The sequence below is a fragment of the Telmatherina bonti genome (assembly GCF_933228915.1).
Source record: "Telmatherina bonti genome assembly, chromosome: 7".
NCBI lineage: Eukaryota > Metazoa > Chordata > Actinopteri > Atheriniformes > Telmatherinidae > Telmatherina > Telmatherina bonti.
The window spans coordinates 9,787,597-9,814,095 of record NC_136625.1 but is presented as its reverse complement, the minus strand read 5'-3'; the positions used below and the strand labels follow the sequence as shown (position 1 = coordinate 9,814,095).

Genomic DNA, 26,499 nt, shown 5'->3' with positions numbered 1-26,499 from the left:
GGACAAGGAATATTTAGTCCAGTTGAATCTGATTTCTTCCAAATTTATTCCCATTCAGTTTGATGCAAAGCAGTTCAAATGAATCCTACAAAGTGTAAAAAGAAACAAAAACATCACACTGATTATTCACTTCAATTCCCTGTCCTCAGCATGCATGGGGGGGGGGGGGGGGGGGGCGCGGTGTTGATGTGCAGGATGGCGACAGAAGAGAGGAAAAAAACTCTGTTTAACAGGCAGAGACCTCCAGCAGGACCAGACTCTGGGAGGTAGGCCATCTGCCTCCACTGGTAAGATGACAGACCAGAAACAAATAAACCAGTATAAAAGACCGGGCCAGGGACCTTGGCTGTTGGATAAATAGTTTTATGACTCTGACAACATAACAGATACATAGTTCATTGTATTATTTCTCACACATGATCTCAGATAGTTTATTGTTGCACTACTTCCATCATTCATGTTGTTTTGTCAAAGATCTTCCAGTGGAAGAAAGATCATCTCAGACTTCATTCACTCATTGCTTCATACTTAGATTTAAAACCAATCAGATCCCTTATTAGACCGTACACTACATGAGCAGGTGGTTGCGTGAAAAGAAAAAACACAGCGGATATAATCTGTGCTTTATCGTACTGTAAAAGCTCCGCTGCTCCCCTCGGCTGCTTCTAAGGTCAGCACTGAATCATCGGTGCTGCGGGGAAACATGACGCTTCCTTTCATTTACTTATGATGCGTTTCACAGCAGAGCCTGGTCCGTGTGCTCTCTGTCCCTCAAACCCATAGACTCATGACAGAATGTGATGCTGCTGAGTGCTGCAAATGTGCCCACTGCTGAGACCTCAACAAAAGAGACTCCACTGTGGAGGCGCTCGACTGGGCCCATGGATCAAACAATGGTGCTCTGTTCCAAATATGTTGTTTGTCACATCGCCTGCCTTTGACTTTTCAATGGCGCTGTTGTTGCGCTCGACTTCAACTTTATCCCACATCTTATGCAACTGCATGTGTAGTTTTTCTTGCACATATTGCATATTTTAAAGCTTGTGACATTAACCAACCCGGCAGGTATGAAAGAGCACAAACTAAAAATGACCAAAGTGTTGATGGAAGTGTGCTAAAAATAAATAAATAAAGGAAGTAGTTGATTTAACCCCTTGCCTGCCTGATTTGTTCACATTTTGTATGGTTTGTAAGTTAATTGCTTAAAGCATGAAGCATGCAGAATACCAAGGAAATAAATCTCTTCATATGTCAAGATATAAGTCTGTTATTTCCAATTAATATTCATGTTCTCTGATCTCGCTGGTGGAAGAAGCGATCATAGCAAAGCAATGATCATTTACATTTAAAGGAGGAGAAGGGAGAGGATATATATTTCTGGAAGAGTGCCAGTGTGTATTTAAAACATGTCATTCTAGAAGTGCCAGATAGATTACCTTCTTTTATTAGAAACTCTCACCATGCTCCATAGGTGGTCCACAGTTCGAATTTATTTATTTATTAATATTACTTTTTATCTCTTCTTAAGAAAAAAAGCAAACAAAAAAAAGCTGCAATGTGGTTTCTTTAATTGTAACAGAGAATAGGTAGAACACTGGTGCAGATGTAAAACAGCCACAGGTGATTGGGATCACGCACACACATGCACATTGTCTCAAGCAACATTAAAGCAGACCCTCAAGCTGCTGCTGATACAATACTTTTACAAAAAGCAAGAAAAAGAAAAAAAAATCATCTTCATGGCAACCCTATTATAACTTAACAGCTTATTAAATTGTCTCCCCCGCTATGAAAAGACTCACAATAATCCCCATGCATCTCTGGACAGCCATGAAAAGAAGAGCTCTATCAGATTTGTTTCATAGAGCAGAGAAATTGATCAGACTCTTGATGATCCCCCTGGGCTTCTTGCAGGGGCCTCGCAGTCGTTGGGCATGATTTGCGCTGCGCAGACTGGAGACTAATCTGCGTCGTTTTCATTGCGGGCTTCTGCACCTTTTACAAATTCACAGCTGGAGTCGGCGTGAAACGAGAACTAAGAGAGGTGTGAGTGTGTGTGTTGAAATAAAGACAGTGAAATGTTTCAATCTGCGGGCAGAAGCTGCTGCTTGCAGCGCGGCTGTCACCGCTCCGGAGCTGCAGCTCACATTTGAATCAGTAAAAATACTCCACTTCCTCGTTGTGGTGCGAGTAGTTCAGCTTATATAGCCTCCTAAAAATAGTGTCCAATCACAGCAGGAGACAGTGGGAGCCATGCGCCAACCATAGCGCGCAGACTGAGCGGAATCTCGCGCGCTATTGGCCGGGAGTGTTTTGTGAGGCGGGTAACAAACTCCTCTGAGCTCATTGGTTGACGTGTCGTAACGTAATGTAATCACATGGGGGTGGGTTTGTCTGTAATTTTGAATCGGGGGGAAGTTTACAGTGCGCTGACGGACTTTTGGTGAGTTCAGTGTGGTGCGCTCTCCGTGCGTCACGCGCTCACAAACCTCCACCGGAGAGAGACACTCCACTGCAGACTGGTCATACATGCACACACAGCAGAGACTCCACTTTCTCCCTCACCACAACAAGCTGCTTCTCTCTCCGAGCTTCACTTCGCTTCGACTTGTGGCTGAATCTCAGGAGGATGGATGTCATCCCGATGTGTAGCATCTTCCAGGAGCTCCAAATAGTGCACGACACGGGATACTTTTCAGCTTTACCGTCTCTGGAGGAGTACTGGCAGCAGGTAAGGAGTTGCCTGGTCTACACCGCCTTCACCTCGCTGCATCTGACACTTCCAGCAATGCACGGAATGTGCGTGCTTCTTATTTAGGGGTAAACGTGGTGGGTTTTTTTTTTTTTTTTTTTTTTTTGCACTGACAGCCGCGCGTGGACGCGCAAATGTCAAAGTTGTTGATGCCAGTCCAACGTTTGAATTAAAGCAACAGTTTCCATGATAAAGTCGTGTTGCTTGTGGGTTTTTTTTTTTTTAAAGGAAGTGATGCATGTGGCTTCAGCAATAATTCTCTTTAATGACACTTTTATAAAATGATTGGCATAAAATGATTAAATGACTTCACATGTTCCTAAATAAAAACCTCCACCTATGTTTAATTGAAATACCACGTCGTATATTCTGCTGTCGTGGAAATCAGTGACATGTCGCGGTATTTCTTTAAATTATTTGTACTTTTGTCGTGTTTTCTTGCGTTCCCATCTTGTTCTGTGGTGGTTCACTGACTGAAACCTCTCCTGTGGATCGTTTTGGGCTCGTGCCCGCGTGCTGTGAAAGCGCGTCGGGCATGTGAGGAAATAAAAAGCCGCCGTGTTGCAGATTTAGCGACTGAATGGCGAGCCGCGCGTCTTTGCGCGTACCTCATCCTCTGTCTGCTTCTCTCACTCGTTCCTGCTCTGTCACACACACACACACACACACACACACACACACACACACACACACACACACACACGCCAGTGACAGACAGAGAGGGAGAAACAGACAGAGAGACTGATTTCTGTTCCAGTTTGGCTCCTGGATGACAGAACAGTGTTTCTGGACTCTTTACTCTGGACAGGAAGAGGACGTGAAGCGTCTCGTTGTTCAGCTTGGGAAGTGAAATGAATCCACTTCCGTCTCTTTTTTTTTTTATTTCTGTCTACGTTTTATCAGATGTTTTGGGGCTTCACTCCAAGTCTCAGGCATTTAAAGCTCGCCTGGGATTCATCCAGCTCTGCTGACTGGGAACATTTCAGTTTTCCTTCCCAACTTACTCCCACCATCTTCTCATTTTAAAACATGCTTGTTAAAGCATTGATTCTGGCAAATATGACAACTTTTAATCAAATCAAATCAAATGAGTAAAGTATCTTTGATTTGATTTGATTTAAAGTTGTCATATTTGCCAGAATCAATAGTCCTTGTATATTTAGCTCACAGTTTCTGTGATCATCCATCTGTCATGTCTGTATTTCACTATTTGAAACATGCTGCTTATTTGGTTTCTATCAGACATTTAAAGATTGCAAAATATTTGAGTTTGCACACTATTTTGAAAGAAAAAAAGAAGACATTTCTTAATAAAGTAGCATTGTTGCGTTACATGTTCAACCCAAAGAGGGGTATCCCCGTCTTGCTTGATGTATTTTTTTTTTTTTTTTTTTTTAAACCTCAAGTGATGAAACCTCAACCTCATTTATTCACCGGGGGAATAAATGATCCTTCATTAGCCTCCGTGCTTCGGGCTTTAGGGGCACAACTGCTTAATTCAGTTCCTTTATAGTCACATTTGACTGAAATTTGAAAGCTGCTTCGTCAGGGAAGTGCACAGGCCTGCAAGCTGCTGTCATATCTGGCCTGTGCTCGCTGACTGCAGAAGGGTTAAGGAAGTGCTCTCTCACTTCCTTTTCACAGAAAACAGGCCCACAATCCACAGTGGCTCTTGCAGTATTCATGCCAGGCTTTTTATGGACCCCCACGAACCAGACCTCCCTCCTCTCGGTCCCTGGTGTGCTATGTTATTTGTAGCGATGCCTCCAAATGCATTATTAAATCCACATTATGCTGAATAATTGATAGATTTAAAAGATCTACAAGCACTTCTCTAACCCGAAGAGGGAGCTCTGTATCATATGTAAATTTCATGACCATCCTCGGCACGCACTTACACACACACTAATGCTCACACACATGCAGAAGCATGCTTGTGCTTGCGGGTAAAAGCACCTTGTTCTTGCATGCTCTCCGGAGGATATGTGCTGCTTGTAATCCTTCCTGATATGGCCTCAGAGGGCACCCTAAGAGTGCACTTGACTATCGTCTGCATAGGACATTGTGTCTTGCCTCATTTCTGCAGGCAGGAACTGAGCAGGGCCAGTGGTGTTACGGTGTCACAGCATTTCTTCCTGCTGCAGCTAAGAATAAACGCAGAACACTGGAGAACTCTTCAGTTTCCTGTGTAAACAAATGACATTTTTGGTGGTTTTTGGGACTTTCCTGTTGAGGCAAATGCATTCCTTTAAAGGCCTTTAGGCGCTATATCAGCAAATTCACTGCTATATTATCTTCCCTCCACACAGACATGCCTCGAGCTGGAGAGATACCTTCAGAGCGAGCCCTATGTCTCTGCCACAGACCTCAAATTTGACAACCAGGAGGACCTGTGGAGCAAGTTGATGCTCGCCCGTGGGGACAAGTCGGACCCAAAGATCCCCCACATCAAGGAGGAGGAAGACAATCAGGACAACCAGCACCTTGATGTTGGCGGCTTCAACTCCGACTCCAGCAGCGAGGCCTCGGACAGCTCCGAGGAGCTCTCCCCTACCCTCGACTTCTCTTCCAGCTCTTTGACTGATATTCTGGGCGACAGCGGCGAAGATCTCGGCTCTGCCATCATCAGCACGCCGCCGTCCTCACCTGAGCTCAGCAAGGAGGGCTCTGTAGCCCAGGTGTGGAGTGGGATACAGACTGTGCTGCACAAGCCTGGGAAAATGAGGACTGGGGGCATGGAGCGGACCCTGGAAAGGTCCGGGCTGACCAGCGGGGAGGCATCACCTGACGGCAGGAGGCGGGTGCACAGTTGTCACTTCAACGGATGCAGGAAGGTGTACACCAAGAGCTCGCACCTCAAAGCACACCAGCGCACACACACAGGTAAGCGAAGCCAACGCAGAGCCTGCCAGCACGTCGGTAAAAACGAACTAGGGTCCAGATTTCTAGTGGAAAGTGTTGCGGATACACCCACATACTTTGAATAGTTTGTCAGGAGGAATGCCCTCAACTATGACCTAATTCACACAGTAGAACGTGACCTCATGCAGGGGGAGGGGAGAATGTAGGAGATGCAGGAGGGGAGGGCCTTTCTTTGTGGCCAGGCAGCACCCAGAGGAAAACAAATCAACAGTTCTCAGGTTTCACCATGGGAAAGACTGGAGAACTCGCTCGCTCCGGTTCCGCTTTAAGGAAAAAACAAAAAGGAAATAAAAAGCCTAGAGAAATTATGGGAAACTGACATTTGCACTGTTTTGTTGAGGGGGGGGGACGGTTCGAATGTGAGTAGTTTCCCTCGTCACCTCTGACCTCTGCCAGGCTGTTTACAGCTGCGTCGCCTATTAGCAGAGGAAGTCGCATTCCTTGCGTCTTTCCCTGACCACGTTAGCCACACGCTTAATGGTCTTCTGAGCCATTAGGAACACTGGGGGTTTCTTTTTTTCTTCCCAAACAGCTCCCCCCCTCCATTACATAAGCTTTCCACTCAGGCAGTTCTGCACAGCTGCATACCACACATCTCGAGACTCACAAGGTTGTTTTTTTTTTCCTCTCCAGCTTACAGTAGTCAGCCCTTTCGACTTATGATCACGCCTTCACAGAAATCAGCATCATATCAGCTTTTGGACCGTAAATATTAGTTCATACTCGGGAGATTTAAATGGTTTGATATCTGGGTTTAGAGTGAATTTACAGATACGGCTTAGTTCTAAAAGCTGGCTAAGTTTTTGCAAGAACTTTTGAACTCTTTGACATTCTTTAACGTGCCCCCCCCCCCCCTCCTCTCCTTTCTTCTCTTTTTATATTTTTCAGGTGAGAAGCCTTATAGGTGTTCATGGGAGGGCTGTGACTGGCGCTTTGCACGAAGTGATGAACTCACCCGACACTTCAGGAAGCACACTGGAGCAAAGCCATTTAAATGCAGTCACTGCGACAGGTAAGGAGTCACGCAATTATTGTTTGATTTCATGCCCTCTTGAAACGGTTTTCTGAATATTAACTTGCAAAGAGTGAAGCGTTTATCCTTTTTCTTTTTTTACTTCTGGTGATAAGTACTTTTTTTTATTTCTCAAAGACCATGGCAAATTAGTTTTATCAAAAGGGATGAAAGAGAGTTTGGAATGGACCGGTGGAGCAGACCAGAGAGTAGGAGGAAAAGAGGCCAGACTATAATGGGATGAGCAGATTGCTAAAAGGTGGAAGTCAGGAGGTGTTGAAATGAGTCGCCATCTCATTTGGCCATTATTTGCTTTAGAATCACAAAGTTTCTATGACAAGAACTTTCTAAAAGTAGTTCCTACTTCAGTGTAGGTACTAACTGAGCACATGAGAAGCAGCCAGTGGCATAAGTGTACTTTGATTGGTCCAGAAGGTAAAGGTGTGTGTGGAAAGGTCCGATTTGGAAAATCTAAATAAATAGTTGGCACCAACAAATTGTCTGTTAGTGAGGATTTGGTATTGACACTGATACCACAAGTGCATTTCAATGTTAATTTCAGGCCAATTCAATTTTGGATTAATTTTTTTGTCCATCTTACTTGGATATTAAATAATAAGCTGCTAGCATTGTCATATGAGACTAATGGGGGATAAAGCTTTGCACATGCACAGGAAAAAAGCTTATTCAAATGTTAATCTTTTACATTTTATAAACTGACATCAGCTCAATCATATAAAGATCAATCTGAATTGAAAAGCCAGGTTTCGTTTTATGCATCGTCCAACACTGACAGTGCAAAAGGAAACAGGAGGGAAAATAGATGGTCTTAAGTTTGCCAGAGTTCCCTGATGAATACTTAATTTTGGCCTGGAGGTACAGACCAAACATTTCTGTGGACACTTTGAGGGTAAACAGATAAACAGATGGAAGAGCGACAGCACAGCCAGCACTGATGCTCTTTTCATCTCAACAGAACACAGAAAGAGTATTTTGGATCTGAGAAAAGAGCTTTATGTTGTTTATTTACCAGGTTTTATTTATTTAAAAAAAAACCTACAGTTATTGAACACAAATAACCAAAAGGATTTTATTAGAAATTGTTCAAATTAGCAAAAGAGCTAATTATTCTGGAAGAATGCTTTGGAGCTCACATTTCAGAATGAGACTCATTTGTTCATAAACAAACCATTAATAAAGTTTAAGTTAGAACTTTTTACTTACTTCTTTTTTACTTATTTTGTTGCGCTTTGCATTTTTCCACCTATGTAGCGTTATTGATCAGTGTTGCTAAGTGTTGCTAATGCTAACTACAACGCTACAGCTAAACTCTTGCCTCCATATATTGAATGTTGGGAAAGCAAAGTAAAATTAATGTGAAAATGTTTGCATAACCGACCTTTTATTGATCGACAAATGTGTTTTCTCTGCTCAGGTGTTTCTCCCGCTCTGACCACCTGGCGCTGCACATGAAGAGGCACATCTAAGATGGCCTCCATGTTAAAAGCTCTGAGGGATGATTCTGTTAGATTGTCCTGACCTGTTGGGGATCAGCGAGGACAGTGTGTCCTGGGAGCGTGAACAGTGGCACCGCCGTGTTCCAGTCAGTGGAAAAACATGAAGCAACGCAGGTTATTATTTGCACCATACTTAGTGCCTCCAACACCTCGCTGTGGAGATTGCTCTTGAAAGGCTTTTACGGAGGAACGGGAGAGGCAAAGAGAGACTTGGCGAAAAGAAAGTGTGGGGAAAACCTTGGCTGACGAAGATGGGAAGAGACTCTTCTGTATGGTGTTCAATGCTTTTTTTTTTCCTGGAGATTATGGGACTCCGGGGGTCGGGGTGCCATTCCTCCAATGACAGTGTGTTTGCCTGTGTGCATGGGACTGTGAGTGCCTGTGACTGGATGCCTGTGCTGGCTTTATGGAGCAGATGGAGCTTGCATTGTGGAACTGCGAGTGAATGACATCGAAGGGGGATGATGTTATACAAGGGAGGTTTTCTGTTTCTGAGGGGAGGGTGGGGGTTTATCTGTTGTCTCACTAAGAATGAATGCAAGCAAACAGTTCTGTCTGTGTTGATTGAGTCTGTTCGCAGTGGCAGGGAGGAAGGGGAGGGGGGGTGGTTGTTTGGTGGAGTTGATTTGCTCGAAGGCGCCCCCTTTCTGCCAGGAGGTGGAACTACAACTCCCTGTCCAAAAGTGGGAGGTTGTTTTGTTTAGTGCAGCTATTAAATGTGCAATGTATTACGTAGCCTGTTTCAAAACATACACGCTATAAAGCTCATTTTGTTGTCCATTGTGTAAGCCTTCTATCTTAAAAAGAAAAAAGGAAAAAAAAATTGTACACAGTTATTGCCATTATAACAAAAATTGCATGGGATCTGGGGATGCGTTGCTCACTTGTTTGCTTATAGGACAACAAAATTCCATTCAAGAGCAGCTACCTTCATAATGCTCAATATTCTTGTATTGTACAAAAAACATAAGGCAGTCTTTTTTTTTTCTTTGTTTTTCTTTCTTTCTTGACAAATTGGGGATACCACTATTGCTTAGCAACTGTCTTTATCATGGGATTTTTATTTTCTTTTATTTTTTGTTGCTTGATTTTTCACATTTGCGTCTCTCTTTTTTTTCTATCTGTAAATGCACTGTTGACCTTACTGATGCCTTATGTAAGTGGCCTTGTCCTGTTAAATAGATCACTCTCTCACTCTCACATACACCAAACGGCCATTGCGTATGCAGTAGTGCGTTACTGAATAGCTTTATAAAGGCTCTGATCCATACAGTTGCACCTTTTTGCCCTTTTCTCTTGCAACAGTTTCTTCTAAACTCTTGAATATAAAAAAAATACCATATATCAACTTCATAATGACTGCCATGTTTGCATATCTGTGCATTCTGTGTTGAATATATCATAAATATATCAGAACTAAATCATATTCTTCAAAATTATCCAGATCTGAGACAGAATTGTGGAGTATGTGGAAAAGCAATTCATTTTTCTAGTGTTTTACTACTATGTAGTAGAAAGCCTGTGTGGATGAACAGCAGATAAATTGTAACTATGCTGTCAAAGGTACAGAGCCTTGGAAACATGTTCTCATGAAACGCTGTGCGCTCGGTCACCGTGGTAGTGGCTAATTAAAATTTACAGCTAAGAAAACATTTACATCAGGGCCGTTTGTATTAGTTGTGTCAGAAGTGTGTAATGTCGAGAAATGGACGTGTCCTTTGAAGTGATGACGGCAGTCTCAATCACGAGTCTGTTTCGATGTTGTTTGTTTTGTCTTGTCTCGATCTCATTGTCATTCAGTGTCTTTCCTCACGCCTAGTTTATACAACCCCCCCACCCCATTCTGACTAAACGGTACCATGACCAGTCTAACCAGTTCAGCTAAGCTGCGCTGCAGGTTTCTGTCTTGGTTAACAAACCGGTGTGGGACAAGGACCAGACGTATGTCTGTACCACCTTCGTTATGTGCATGTTTTCACTTAAATTCTGAGAGTTCATCGCATCTCTATGTGGGCTGTTGAAATTCTCTCTTCCCCAGTTCTCAGTTGGACAATTTCATCATCATTTCCCACCACAGCCACCATCTTTTTACTGGTTGTGTTAAAAGTGCAAGACGGGGAAGTGTTGAGAGGGAACTTGATGGGTTTTTTTTTTTATTTTAAAAATGGATGCTCGTCACGCTGTAGTCAGCATCACAGGTAGCCTTGTGATAACTCAACACCTGTGCAGGTCAACTTGTTGTACATTATAGAACATTTGTTTGGCGATGCTTCTTTTTACACTGAAATATGTCAAAGATGCAAAGATGTGTTACATTGTAAACTAAAGAGAATTTTGTAAGGAAGCTTCTATTTTGAATGGGTTTGGGACCAAAAACAAGTGCAGTGTGTTGTTTCTAAATATGAGATGAAAGGCTGAAGAATTACTGTAAAATAGATGCACTCCGTTCTCTTTCATTTGCTTGCTCGACATCTTCGTTTATGGAGAATATCAACATATGATTGAGCAATGTACATTTTCAGATGGCATCAATAGGCGCTTACACATGTGGCCTATTATCTTTTGAGAGAAAAATAAATAATGGAAAAAAAAAAAACATGTAAAGAAAACTGAAAAAAGCAGTTTTTTCAGACATGAATTGTTCTGTACACTTGAATTGTCATAATCTTGCATTGCAAAATTTTCATTTGTTATTGTTTTTTCTAAATTCGCCATGTAATTTATCTACAATTTTTATTTTAAAGACCTGCAAAGAAACCCTGTCTTGAGCTTGAGAATCTTTATTGGATAACCATGAAAAAAAAAAAACAAACGAGGCTCTATTTTTGTTCATTTTATGGCATAACAAGATTTTTTCATTTGAAATTGTTTTGTAAAATAGTTTCTGTATGAATGTATTTTTTATTGGAAAATGGATAAAAAGAATTTATTGGTTCTACATGTGTTTTTTGTTTTTTTCTTTCTCCCATCATCCTTCCATGCCATGGGACAAATGGGAATTGTATGTTTATGAGATATTCCATAGTGTCCCGGAGGGGAAGCTAATTCCTCCCTCTCCTTCCTGATAGAGGTCAAAAGTCAGGGTCGGCTGCACAACTGGAGCATACTGGAAGAGGTTTCATCCTGGTTCTTCTACAGAAATATTTACTTTGTAGCATAAACTCTGCTTTATTTGCCTTTCAGTGGCAACAGCCCTACTTGGGGTCCTTTTCCGCTTTATCTCAAGCTAGGTTAGAGTCTTACACAGATATACAAAGTGTGTGTGTGTTTGGGGGCCTATTTTCAGCAGCAGAATAACACTTGTCTAGTGTTAAGTGAGAACTCAGGGAAACAAAGGAGGCTTGTGTGGCTTAGTCAATAAAACAATAAAAAATCAGTTCTTAGATTCACACAGTGGTTCTATCTGAACTACAATACGCTGAATGTAAGTAGATGTACTACTTCTGGAAGACTTCAGTTTGGGACGCTGTGCATGAAAAACACATTCCTAGTAGTAAACTTGGACTTGCTGATGACAAGTTGGGAATCTTTCTCATCACACTGAAATGCAAATAGTGATCCTGTTTTATTTACAAAGTCAGTTATGCCAACAGTTTATAACAACATGCAAATGCCTTCTAAGTTATAAATGATGAAGTAAATAACAGAACAAGACTCAAATGAAACACTCTCTGGACGGTCATATTTATGGAATTAAATTAACATCATAACTTATGCTTAAAATAAAATAAGCCAAAAAGGAGGAGACAGAATGTGTTGATAAATTCTTTCCTCTTTATTTCATTTTCATTCAAGCTCTTTCCCTCATGAGCTGCTTATTTCTTGTCAACCAATTCAAAACATGAAGAAACCTCACAGTTTGATCCTTGTGCAGCTTTTACATAACTTATTAAAAGTAAATGGACAATTCATAAGATTTTCATCCACTGCGCGGCTGCTATAAGGAGTCTTCATGCATCTTGGTCCAGCAGCTGGATGCTGCTTCGGACTTTCCTCCCATCTGTTCGGTCTCAACAGTTTAGATCAGGGATCCCAAGTCCACTTCTTCAGAGCCATTATAAGGCGACTTTTAGATGATCCCTTCTGCAACATACCTGAATCGAATGTGATGCAAGTGCTTACTGCTTTTAGCTGGATTTACAGTAGACATTACCAGTGAGGAGACTGTGACATTAACAGTTCCAGCATAGAACAATCTCTTTGTTGGGAAAATTCCATTCAAATGTATTATTTTGCACACTAGTGCAGTAAAATGTGCTGCAAAATAATCCTGAAACTGATTTGATTGTTTGCTACTGGTGAAGGAAGTGATGAAGAATAAGTGATCTGGCATTGTTCGCAATATAAATTTCCAGATAAGTATCCTAATTTGAGTACTTTTTACGGAAAACTTATAAATGTTATTAATATCTGTACTTTCCAACAGTTTTAATGTTTTGCATCATTGTGTGCTCTTCTACGTCAAACTCGATCTCGGTATACCTTTAGTAACCTTTAGAAATGCAAACATTTCGGTGCATCCACTGATTCACAACTAATCAAAGAAACTCCACATGACATAACTAATAAGTTAAGAAAAGCATTAAAAAAGCAACCATAGCTGGCGACTGGGTGACTGAGAAGCAGATAACAGCAGAGCTTGGCGTTCCTGTGGATGATATCTGTTGATGAAACAGGTGGTGTCTTTGTTACTTTTTACTTTTATACGTAAAGCACACGACTAGGTATTACTTCAGCAGTTAACAAAGACTTCTTATTGATTGATTATTCAAACAGAAGTACTTTTCTAAAAAAAAAAATGTGTGTACTTTTGCAGCCTTGATCTAATATAACTTATCAGCATTGTTTTACTTACCTGTAGTCATCGACCCTCCGGAGCCCCCAGGTCAGCTGACCAGATGGACTTGGGCGTTCCTCGATCCCGCGTGAAAACTCCGCAGTTGTGGCTCCTACATTGTGGAACACATTACCCCTGTCTGTACAATCAGCAAATAGCCTTTAAAGTCTAACTTGTTCATGCTTGTCTTTGGATTAACACAGTTCATTTATTCTTTTTCCAAACCGCCAAGTCTGATTAAGGGTGGCGGGAAGCTGGAGCCTATCCCAGCAATCACTCAGCGAGAGGCAGGAGACACCCTGAACCGGTCTGCAGTCCATCACAGCTTCTTCTGTTGTTTTTATCTGTTTTATTGTTTTCTGTTTTTATTCATTTGTTGTTGTTGATTCTTATTTTATAGTTATTTTAGTTTTATTTTGCAGAGAAATAACTCACAGGAGTTGCACCCAGGAGACTTCATTCCCATGTTAGACCAATATATTTTCACTTTTGGATTTAAGGAGGGGGTAGATTAAGCTCAACAGTTCTCTCCTAAGCGCTCCTTCAACACTATGCAAAGAAAATTCATGGACAAGTATTGTTGCAGGCAACAAATGGGCTATTTGGCCAAAACTGAAATGTTCCAGACAGATGTGATGTGGGAGTCTTTTTACAGAACTGCAGTCAGTCATCCTAATATTATCAGACTAAATGTTGGCTTGTTAACATCCATCATGTCTCCCCTTTTCTAATTTTAGATTCTATTGTTAGGATGTCACAGTGTTTCAGATCTCAGCAACAACCTGAGTACCAAGTTATTGTGACTGACAGACACAGTGACCAAACAGGCACCAATATGGTTCAAATACAGAGACCTGGAAGCAGCTGGTAGATTTGCAATATGGGAGGGAAAAAATAGCTTTTCATTTATTCTTCCGGATATATTAATCATCAAGTTCTGTGATGAAAATCTTATCATAAGTTTAACATTTGAACAACAATCCGAGCAGTGTGGAGGAATGTGCACATAGAGGACAATCTGCTCCTCCTGTTCCAGCCAAGAGAGCAGTTTTCATCTTACTCTCCAAGAAATTTATGCAAATTAAGTCGTGCCACAAACAAATCGCTGATAAGAGCTCTGCACACAACACAGACAAATAGCCTCTTCATCTCCGATTGCAAGCACCAAGTGCCTCAGCTTAAAAACTGCTCCACCGAGTCTGCCATGCTCCATGCCCCAAAGCCCCTGAATAATTGAAGTGCTCTCGAGAGGGCTTCTTTCTTTCCTTCGTTCTGTCTATATGTTTATTGATATTTTAATTTGTGACAAAAGAATGAAAGAACTGTGAAATACCATATAAATGAAAGAAAATGAAGGAAAAACTGCAAACAATATTAGATAGGAATAAAAAAAAAGAAAAAGAAAATCCTATTTTGTCAATCTAATATTCAGATGACAACACCAGGAGGTTTCCATTTCAGCATTTCCAGACAGTTGGTGTCTCCACGTATTGGGGAGTCGGCCAGAATCTTTTCCCTCTGTCAATTATCTTGTAAGCAAAATAAAGACATTTGTATCAATGAAATATTCATGACCATGACACATTTCCTTCCTCTGGAGGTATTATACTTCCCGCTGTGCACAATAACAGCCTGGTATGATGGTTTGGTGTTGTATAGGAAATGATTTATTTTATCCAAATTAAACATTCATTCATTTTCTATAGGGGTTAATCCAATTCAGGATCCCAGGAGGCTGGAGCGTATAGCAGGCAAGAGGCATCGTACACCCTGGACAGATCGCCAGTCCATTGCAGGGCCAACACAGAGACACTAAGAACCACTCCCGTTCATAGTCTCTCCTAAGGAGAATTTAGAATGATCAATTAACTAATGTGTATGTCTTTAGAAAGTGGGAGGAAGCGGAGAAGTCATGCCAGGGTGCAAACCACAGTACATGTGCAGGGCTGAAATATCAGTTCAGCTTTGGTAAAGTTATCAACCCTCATCCCACTTTCTAATACTTCATATGGGGTTCGCTGGAGTTGTAACTTTGCGAAGTGAAAAACAAAGACCTTCCCGTCTCAACTGGAAAAAAATTTCAATGCTTTTTCCAAGGTGCAACTAAGGGTACTAGTGGCGGGGTGTGTATGTCAGTGTGCTTTAATACAGAAGTTCATGAGTTCAATCCTGATGTAGGGTAATGTGAAAAAATGTCATTTTTGCTTTTTTTTTTCAATTTCTTATACTTATGCAGTTTCATTTCAACCATTCAGCATAATTCAATAAATGGGCCTTCACAGTTGCTATTATTTCAATAATAGCTGTTTCTAGTTGACATTTCCCATTGTTCCCAACAAGATTCCATTCTTTTTTTTTTTTGCCGGTTCAGGATGGTGGTATCCTGAGTTTAGCCAAGATCCAGATCCAGACCCAACTTTGATTTCTGCTGTATTTTTAGCCAAGTACCCTGACCATTTATTGTGGAGTTATATGCATATATACTGAAAATGGCTCCATTTTGCAGTTTCCAGATGGTACAGTGGCTGACAGGTGCAAACACACTTCTTGTATAAAGACAGGCTGCATTTAGGAAAAAAACATCAAGAAGAAAACACTTCCAAAAAAAAAAAAAAAATCTTCAAGAAGTTGTTTTGCAGTTGTTTTCTTATATGCAGTGTGTTTTTAAATATAAAGCATGTTTGCACCTGTCGGCCACAGTAAGATAGTGATCCATATACCTCTCGAAATTTAACAGATCCAGGTTAGACCAAGAGTCATTCTCAGAAAAAAGAATCACAAAAATCTGCTCAGTGTTTGGACGAAGTTGCTGACAAACAAACATACAAACAAACAGAAAAAGGACGGACATGCTGGCAAAAAAAACACAACCCCTGCCACTTCCTGGGCAGAGGTGATAAAAGGAAAAGATTCACCAGCAACAGACAAGGCTGGGAAAGAAACGGTGAGGCTGAGGAGAGGATCATACTTCCCAAGGTGCCTTTGGCTCATTCAGCATTTGCAGCATGATTATGTATGTCAGCACAGGATGGAGAGTGCATTTTGTCCCAATGTAGTGACTCTAACAACCAGAAAAACTAATAAAGAATGCTGGCAGTGTCCTGGGAGCTGCTGTGGATTCCCCAGAGATGACTGTGCATGGAGGAATGCTGTACAAGTTGCAGAACATGAGGATATGTCAGGGTTTGTGGAGATTTGGGAACCCAAAGGCAGGAGGCAGACGAGATGCAGGAACAAGATTTAATCCAAATAAACTGAACTGAAGACATAACAGATGATCTGACAACGGAAACTCCAAACCAAGGAGTACACATACACTGAGGGAGTAACGAGGAACATGTGAAATGAATCAGAAAATCGAACCAGGTGAGCTAATGAAGAGGAAGCAAAGCGAGCTACAATGCACAGGGGAGCTAAACAGGAAGAAGTACAAAATAAAAACAGGAAACAAGAACAAAAGACACACAAAAAGTCCAAACCATGACAGGATATCACTGTGTATCCTCTACAAAACACAGTAATGAAACAAGAGTCTGTTCAGTTAGAGGCTTCCTGCTGTAGCAGTGATGATCCTGCCCACAGTTATAATCCCACACATTGACTGTTTTCATGATTAATGTCTAATGACTTTATAAACTGCATCTGTACAATTTTTATTGATTTATTTTTATTTCAAACTAAAAGGACTTTTAAAAGAACAAATATTGGTTACAACAAACAATAAAATAAGCTTCTTAAGATCAAAAAGGGGTTTTCATTACAATGAAACTTAAACAGTATACAGTCATAATACACACAATAAAACAGAATTCAAGATACATTGCTTTCAATTTGCCCTTGAGGATGAAAAAAAAAACCATAAGTGATTTCAATCAATTAAATTAATTTAAATTGTCAGGAATTTAGACATTAACTAGGTAAAAAGAAAATGAGTCAGAATGTGTGAATGTGTCTGACTGAATTTGTATACGATGAGGTCATATTGAGAACGGATGAGGAAAAACCACAAATTTACAATAAATAATACTTATTGCAGACTATTATTAGAATGATCAAAAATTGTGAAAATAATAAAAGCTACGACAGATTGTGTGAATTTCAGAGACATATGCTTCTGTAATATTCCACCACATGATGTGAATATGAACAGACAAGTTCACATCGAATATTATTAACCTTTAATATGAACTTTCACAGAGTTTGGATGCGTTATGTTGACGTCAGGTTCGGAGAATTCACATGCGGACTCGGCTTGGAGTTTCGATAATAATTTATTTGCTTCTTTCAGATTCTTGATTCTTTCCCAGGTGGATGCGGAAACCAGGCTTAGTCGGCAGGCAGACAAGCGGGGAGGAAAACCTAGCGGATAGAGAGGCGGGCAGGCAGGCGGGCAGGCAGGCAGGCCAACAATCGGGCAAACAGGCAGGATCTCTGACGGGAAAAAACACACGGGTCATTGATCAGGACTACACACAGGAAAGAATCTTTCAGGCCGAGAGTTGTACCGCGGAACGTTCAACAATCTGGCGATGAACAGCAGGCCGGGCGGATCCTAAATAGTGCTGCAGCTGATTGCCAGAATGAGGATCAGGTGTTTAGGATGCCAGGCACGCCCACCAAGGAACAGGATCACAACAGTACCCCCCCCCCTCAACGGGAGCCACCAGGCGACCGAAAACGGTCAGGATGAGCCCGGCGAAAGTCACGAACCAGGGAGGCATCCAAAATGAAAGAGCGGGGGACCCAGGCACGCTCCTCAGGACCATACCCCTCCCAGTCCACCAGGTATTGAAAACCCCGACCACGACGGCGCACATCAAGGAGACGGCGGACCGTGTAAGCCGGGCGACCAGCCACAAGCCGGGCGGGAGGAGGGGGCCTGGAAGGAGGGACCAGAGGACAGGACGAAACAGGCTTAAGTTGGGAGACGTGGAATGAGGGATGAACCCGCATGGAACTGGGGAGTTTGAGTTGGACCACCGTAGGGTTGATGACCCGTTGAACTTCAAAGGGGCCCAAGTAACGAGGGGCTAGTTTCCGGGCATCGGTTCGTAAGGGAATGTTCCTGGATGAAAGCCAAACCTTCTGACCGGGGGAATAATCGGGCGCAGGGGTCCGGTGACGATCCGCCTGGCGCTGATTCCGTTCCCCAGTTCGGAGAAGCGCAGCCCGAGCCTTCTGCCAGACCCGTCGGCAGCGGCGGATGTGAAGCTGGACGGACGGCACCGAAACCTCACCCTCCTGGGCGGGGAACAGTGGTGGCTGGTACCCTAGGGAGCACTCAAAAGGGGACAATCCAGAGGCTGAGGAGGTGAGAGAATTGTGAGCATACTCCACCCAGTCCAGATGTTCGCTCCAAGAGGACGGGTTAGCCTCTGACACACACCGGAGGGCAGTCTCCAAGTCCTGGTTGGTCCTTTCAGCTTGACCATTGGTTTGAGGGTGAAAACCAGACGACAGACTCAGAGTGGCACCAATAGACTGACAGAAAGCCCGCCATACCTGAGACGTGAATTGGGGCCCTCTGTCAGACACGATGTCCGCGGGTAGCCCGTGGAGCCGAAACACGTGGTGAACCATTAGATCAGCCGTTTCCTTGGCCGAGGGGAGCTTGGGGAGAGCAACAAAATGCACGGCCTTGGAAAAACGGTCAACAATGGTTAGGATAGTGTCTTTACCTCTGGAGACGGGCAAGCCGGTGACGAAGTCCAGGGCAATGTGGGACCAGGGCCGGCTGGGAACAGGTAAGGGTCGTAGGAGACCCGCCGGTGGTCTATGTGAGGCCTTACTCCGGGCACAGGTAGTGCAGGCAGCTACAAACTCCCGAGTATCCTTATCCATCGTGGGCCACCAAAACCTACGCTTGATGAGGGATAGGGAGCGCGTGGATCCAGGGTGGCAGGCCAGGCGAGAAGAATGACCCCACTGGAGGACCAAGGAACGGGCGGTATCTGGAACAAACAAACGGTTAGGCGGACCTGTGCCTGGGTCAGGTTGCCGTCGCTGGGCCGCGAGGACCTTATCCTCCACGTCCCAGGTAACTGCAGCAGCAATGCAGGTGGCAGGCAGGATTGTGTCCGTGGAGGGAGTGGAACCTGATGTGAACTGGCGGGAAAGGGAGTCTGGCTTCTGGTTCTTGGAACCGGGTCGGTACGACAGAGTGAAATTGAAACGGTTAAAGAAAAGGGACCAACGGGCTTGACAGGGTTCAACTGTTTCGCGGACTGCAGATACTCCAAGTTTTTATGATCTGTCCAAATGAGGAATGGCAGCCTAGAACCTTCCAGCCAGTGACGCCACTGTTCGAGCGCCAATTTAATGGCTAGTAGCTCACGATCACCGACGTGGTAATTCTGTTCGGCCGGGGTGAGACGTCGAGAAAAATAAGCGCAGGGATGGAGTTTCTGAGTCCTGGTAGATCGTTGAGACAGCACGGCTCCAACCCCCTTGTCCGAGGCATCGACCTCAACCACAAATTGACTACTGAGATCAGGGTGGAGGAGAACTGGTGCTGTGGTGAAAAGTTCCTTCAGTCTAAGGAAGGCCTGATCTGCAGGTCCAGACCAGGTAAAGGGACCCGAAGGTGAGGTAAGGCGAGTAAGAGGGGCTGCAATCTGACTATAGTTACGGATGAAGCGACGGTAGAAATTGGCAAATCCCAGGAAGCGTTGCAGGTCCTTTACAGAGGTGGGAGTGGGCCAATTTACAACCGCCTTGATCTTCTCCGGGTCTGCACGGACCTGCCCGGTCTCAAAAATGTATCCAAGGAAGGTTACTGTATTAGCATGGAACTCGCACTTCTCAGCCTTGACGAACAAGCGGTTTTCCAAAAGTCTCTGTAAGACAAGTCGGACATGTTGCACGTGCTCCGACTGGGTCCGGGAGAAGATGAGGATGTCGTCTAGATAGACGAAGACGAAGCGGTTAAGGAAGTCACGTAATACATCGTTTACCAGGGCCTGAAACACAGCAGGAGCATTGCAAAGACCGAACGGCATTACCAGGTATTCAAAATGGCCCAGGGGAGTTCGAAATGCGGTCTTCCATTCATCTCCTTCTCTCATTCTGACCAAGTGGTAAGCATTACGGAGGTCGAGCTTAGTGTAGATCGTGGAACCATGAAGGGAATTGAAAACTGACTCCAGTAGTGGTAGAGGGTACTTGTTCTTCACGGTGATTGCATTTAAGCCCCGGCAATCAATGCAGGGCCTAAGGGAGCCATCCTTCTTAGAGACAAAGAAGAATCCTGCTCCGACGGGTGATGATGAGGTCCTGATCAATCCAGCTGCCAGGGAATCTGAGATGTATCCCTCCAAGGCCTCCATCTCAGGTCGAGAAATATTGTAAAGTCGGCAGGTTGGTAACGGAGCACCTGGGAGTAATTCAATGGAGCAATCATAAGGCCGATGGGGTGGCAGCGCTAGGGCTTTATCCTTGCTGAAAACCTCCGTTAGGTCGTGATAAGCCGTAGGGACTGCGGATAGATCCGGGGTAACGGGGAGTAGACCAGAAACGGATGAAGTGGAGGGAACAGCCGACTGAAGACAAGTGGCATGACAGAAAGTGCTCCAATTAATTATTCTCCCGGTCTGCCAATCCAGGTGCGGGTTATGTTGTGACAACCAGGGGTGACCCAACACTAGCGGAGATTTAGGTGAGTCAATTATGAAGAAGGGGATGTATTCTTGGTGGTTGCCAGAGACTATCAATCTAACGGGGATGGACTGTTGGGTTATGGAGTAGAGGTGGCTCCCATCTAGAGCTTGTACAGACATGGGAGAAGAAAGAGTCTCTGCACCTATTCCCAGGGTGGTGGCCAAGGTCCTATCCACGAAATTGGCCTCAGCTCCGGAATCAATTAAAGCCTCAACAGAATGAGGGGTCTGGTCTGTGAACAGGGTTACCGGGATAAGTGTCCTTGTGTGCGGGACCTCCTTGGGGGATGTGGTCGCCAGTACTCCCGCTGCTACTGACGACCCTGGTCTTTTACCCGGTTAGGGCAGAGAGATATCCTGTGTCCTGATCTCCCACAGTAATAGCAATCACCAGATTCTCTTCTCCTCTGCCGTTCCTCTGAGGAAAGGTGAGCCATGCCCAGCTGCATGGGTTCCTCCGTAGATCTGTTTGTGGGAGGCAGAGGGAAAGTAGTTGCTGCAGAGGGAACCTCAGGATATTGGCTAGACCGCCGTTCTCTGTCCCTTTCCCGTAGCCGGTTGTCGAGTCGTATGGCGAGATAAATCAACTCATCCAGAGAGCCAGGTGTGTCTCGGGTGGCCAGCTCGTCTTTCATCCGACTACTTAACCCGTTAGCGAAGATGTCCCGGAGTGCTTCGTTGTTCCAGCCTGTATCCGCAGCTGCTATCCTAAAATCAATGGAAAAGTCAGCAACACTCCGATCTCCCTGACGGAGATTAAGTAGCCGTTTGACTGCTTCACCTCCCCTAACTGGGTGGTCAAAAACCTTCCTCATCTCCTCGACAAACGAGGAATACGAGGAGTATCTGAAACCCTGCTGTTCATATGCTGCCTCCGCCCATGCCAGTGCCTTACCTTCCAGAAGCCCAATAACATAAGAAACCCTGGATCTATCATTAGCATAGGTGAGTGGTTTCTGGTCAAAGACAAGGGAGCATTGAAGGAGGAATCCTCTACATTCTCCCAAATTCCCTGCGTAGGGCTTAGGATCTGGGATGTGTGTCTCTTACTGTGACTGCGGGACCGTGCTGAGGTGCGGGTGCGTCGGGAACCGGATGCTGGAGAGGAGCAGGAGGGGTTAATATAGCGATATGCACGGTTAGTTGAGCCAGCTGAGAGAGAATGGTGTGATAATTCTGTTCCAGAGTCAACATCATCCGCTCATGTTGAGCGAGGCGAGCATTCTGACCTGAGAGGGTTTGTTGCAGTGGGTCCGAGGCGATTTCCGGGTTTGCGTCCGCTGAATCCATTTGTGGCCAGATTGTTCTGTTATGTTGACGTCAGGTTCGGAGAATTCACATGCGGACTCGGCTTGGAGTTTCGATAATAATTTATTTGCTTCTTTCAGATTCTTGATTCTTTCCCAGGTGGATGCGGAAACCAGGCTTAGTCGGCAGGCAGACAAGCGGGGAGGAAAACCTAGCGGATAGAGAGGCGGGCAGGCAGGCGGGCAGGCAGGCAGGCAGGCAGGCAGGCAGGCAGGCAGGACAACAATCGGGCAAACAGGCAGGATCTCTGACGGGAAAAAACACACGGGTCATTGATCAGGACTATACACAGGAAAGAATCTTTCAGGCCGAGAGTTGTACCGCGGAACGTTCAACAATCTGGCGATGAACAGCAGGCCGGGCGGATCCTAAATAGTGCTGCAGCTGATTGCCAGAATGAGGATCAGGTGTTTAGGATGCCAGGCACGCCCACCAAGGAACAGGATCACAACAGGATGATGATTAACAGACTAAGATCATAACTGTCTGAATATTGTGCATGTACACACATTCACTGTATTATGACAAAATCTAAATAAAACTAATTTTTAGCCCTCTCTGGTTCACTACAATCTAAATACTTCATTTGTCCTGTAATTAAAACTGTAAGTAGAATTTCGAGGAGGTTTTGTAAAAGTGTTTCAAAATTTAATGTATTGATTATTCTTCTAAGCAGAGATGGACAAGGATAAAAAAAAAAAAAAAAGAAACGGACCCTTTCAGTTTGACCTAGACCGGCCCATGTAAGAGCATGTGCTCCTTTAAACATGTATGTTTCCCTCTGAAACTCCTTAAATCTGTTAAAGCCACGCAGTGTTTGCAGAAATCATGTAGACACATAACATACATAAAAGTGTGGCTAATAAATAAAGTAGAAATGTATTCTCCAGCGCGGTGATGACTATTGGAGCATCCTTCATCCTACTTTGTTTGAGAGAAAAAGAAAACAGAACAGACATGAGAACAGATGACTCAGATGAAGCAGTGTCCCTGTCTTTCCGTCTGTTCTTCTATTTCTCACTCACTCGCCACTTTTTTTAACAACAGTTGCATCGGGATCAACATATGTGCAGATAAGTAAATAAATTAAAGTGTTTTATTTCTAAATGTTATCCATAAACACACAAAAGCCCGGATAAATGCAGAGGGTTGCATCAGGAAGGGCATCAGGCGTAAAACGTACCAATTCACCCGAGCGATGAGTCGCTGTGGTGACCCCTAAAAGGGACAAGCCGAAAGGGTAACAAGAACAACATCCATAAACAAACATAAGATGCCTCTTGTACAGTTTGACCCCAAGCTAACCAGCTATCAGTCCATAAGCAATAACAAACAGACCTAAAAACATCACGTTCACACTTTCAGTAAGTGATTTAGTTCAGAAACATATAACTAAATGTAAGACCTGCTGTTTTAACCAGTTAACCAGCTGTTCTCTTGGTGGAAAGATAAACACCATCAATTTAATGTGAGGAACTAATAAAACAGATGTTTTATTTTATAATTTAATAAAGAGCCAGTTCACTGCTAACTGTCTCGTATGGTTCAGAGATACTAGGTTTATTGGGTCTCTTTAAATGCAGTGCAGCTTCTTCCGTCATCATCCATCCATGGCAGCCGATGAAGGTCCTGCTGTGGCAAACATGTCAATCATCTTATAACATTTGGAAGCATCCTTTTCTTTTTTAATTGCACAGTTTCTCTGCACCTCTCCCCGGTTCTGACTGGTAGTCGCATCCACTGGCACAGAACCAGAAGGGGTTTAAAATATCTGACTGGTTCATCCCGGTGTTAGTTAAAACAGAACCAATGAGCGCCAGATCAACGAGTCTCATATAGGCGGTCAGGAAAGAAAGTTCTGTGGCTATTTGGATGAATGATTTACTGTGGCAGAGGAACCAAATGGGAAAGTGTTTAAAAGGCTGACAAGGGCTAAAGTCCCTTGGCTCAGTGTTAGTTAGGCAGATCTACAAGTTTTTATAGACCAGTCAGACCAATAATAAACTGTGTCAGCCCTAAAACATGTCATCCCACCAGGAAAATACCCGGTGTGCCCAATCACCAGTCCATTGCTGTCTCTGAGACTTTATTTCTATGTGTTTACATACTAGAAATGACAGACTCACTGCATTTCAAGATTACCACTTTTAAAAGGTTTAAAGGTTTGCATTAGGTGGCTGGAGGGCGAGGCGGTCAAGGTGCACACACCTACCCTGATGTGACATAGCATATGAGTCACACTTCAAACAATGGTGGGTGTCACCACAACCTAGTTTACGGTTTTTGCATGTGACTGAATGCAATGTGCTGGAAAGGGATGAGGTCTTACAGTTTGGTGTCCTTAAGCAGTGTAGTTAGAGCTCATAGTGACATTTTGTATGTTAAATTATTTATCCTTTTGATGATGTTTTGTGTTATATACTGTGTATGACAGGGGTGGGCAACTCCAGTCCTCGAGGGCCACAGTCTTGCAAGTGTTAGGAGTTTCCCTGTTGCAACACATCCTGATACCTATCAGACTTAATTAGCAAACTTGTGCATAACTTCACATCAAGCTCTGCCTTAGTCTACTAACTACCCATGGATTTGAGTCATCTGTGTTGTAGCAGAGAAAGGACCGGAGTTGCCTTTCCTTAATGCATGACATTTGTCATAATTCTAACTATGTTTTAATAGCATGAAATTGCACATGAAAAGTTTAAACGACACATAAGTTGCACAGAGTAGTATGCAGGTCTTGCAAAGTTTTAAATATGAGTTTTCATTCTGCTTATTTTGTTCACCATTAAGTTAAGCTTGAGCATTAAGAGCTATTCAGTCAGGATTTGGGAAACAACATCTGCTTTTAAACAGGACACTGGGACATTATAGACGCGTTACGTAACTTTCTGACCTTAAACGCCATGTCCCTGACTTGTTAGATGACACAGTGACATGTATCATGTATATTTCTAGATCCAGTGCTACCCAACAGCATCCAGAGGCTGAGAAACCGCATGATACAACTTTTACATCATGCAACGTGATGTTTTGCTTCATGGTACTATAAGGAACTGGCTGTTTTGAACAGGCAACATTGCTGATTCAGTAAAGAAACACAAGGAGATTAAGGAGAAAAAGGGACAAAACAAGAGTCATTGTCAGATTGTCTTTTGCTGATTGGAGAGAGCTAACGGGTCAGGCAGGATGCAAGATGGATGCCGAATTAGCCGTCGATTGGGAGCGTGTGACAGGGAAAATGGCAAAAGTTCTGTAGTGTCATGTCGAGTGCACATCACATCTATCAGCGTGCGCACAAAGATTCCATGTTTTTTTCATCTGTTTTCTGCAGATATTCAGCAGCAAAAGCAAACTGAAAAATGATTGTAATTTGAAAGCTTGAGTCAGTGTAATAAATATTTTAAGAGCGCCAGTACGTTGTGCCGCAGCTGCTGTCCTGCTGCTGACACTCTGAGTGCTTCTCCCCCGGCAACAGCTGGTCTGTTGTCAAGACTGCACTGATGATGCTTTCATGAGTCCAACTCCCCTCGGTACAAGTTCAAAACCAGCAGAAATTTTGGAAAACTAACAAAAAGCATGTCTAAAATAATGTGGTAACAGATGATGTATTCATAATTGATGTTGTGTTTCAAAGCCTTGTCCAGTAACATTCAGAGGTATCATTTTAGTAGCGAAAATACAAAGCTTTGTGTTTATAATCTTCTCCCCACTGGTCACATGCAATGAAAACATCTTGGAAAATACCAGAATAAGTTATATGTCCTCCCTCCACTATCTGTTAATTAACTTAAGCACCACATAAAGTGTTATTTTAGGGAATTAATTAAGGTTAACAGCTGTCTGGATAGTATTATACTGTGATGAGGACAGTAAGATACTATAAATGGTAAAATATACTGTATTACTGTAAACGGGAATGAACTGTGGAGAATTACTTGACCATTACTGTATTGTAAATAGCATTAAAGTAATAACAGTGCACATGAAGAAATAGCCAATGGCAAAAAACTAATTATATACATACATATATATATATACATATATATATATATATATATATATATATATATATATATACACATATATACATATATATATATATATATATATATATATACACATATATACATATATATATATATATATATATATATATATATATATATATATACACATATATACATATATATATATATATATATATATATATACACATATATATATATATATATATATATATATATATACATATACATATATATATATATATATACATATATACATATACATATATATATATATATATATACATATATACATATATATATATATATATATATATACATATACATATACATATATATATGTATATATATATATATATGTATATATATATATGTATATATATATATGTATATATATACATATACATATATATACATATATATATATATATATATATATATATATATATACATATATATATACATATATAC

General features: G+C 42.7%; 1 protein-coding gene across 1 annotated transcript; it reads left to right on the top strand.

Moving 5' to 3' along the window:
• The first annotated feature begins 2,464 nt into the window (after positions 1 to 2,464).
• On the top strand, positions 2,465 to 8,677 carry LOC306758237 (Krueppel-like factor 6). The gene is made up of 4 exons (XM_079243486.1): positions 2,465 to 2,731; positions 5,062 to 5,635; positions 6,563 to 6,686; positions 8,122 to 8,677. Exons 1-4 carry the CDS (start codon positions 2,630 to 2,632, stop codon positions 8,171 to 8,173), a joined length of 852 nt encoding a protein of 283 aa, XP_079099612.1. The 5' UTR covers positions 2,465 to 2,629; the 3' UTR covers positions 8,174 to 8,677.
• Positions 8,678 to 26,499: the final 17,822 nt, after the last annotated feature.

Bases quoted from the DNA above. Each gene is read 5' to 3' on its own strand.
- LOC306758237 (XM_079243486.1), top strand. From the start codon at position 2,630: ATGGATGTCATCCCGATGTGTAGCATCTTCCAGGAGCTCCAAATAGTG. The intron at 2,732-5,061 runs GTAAGGAGTTGC...CCCTCCACACAG, and splicing joins TGGAGGAGTACTGGCAGCAG to ACATGCCTCGAGCTGGAGAG. The intron at 5,636-6,562 runs GTAAGCGAAGCC...TATATTTTTCAG, and splicing joins ACACCAGCGCACACACACAG to GTGAGAAGCCTTATAGGTGT.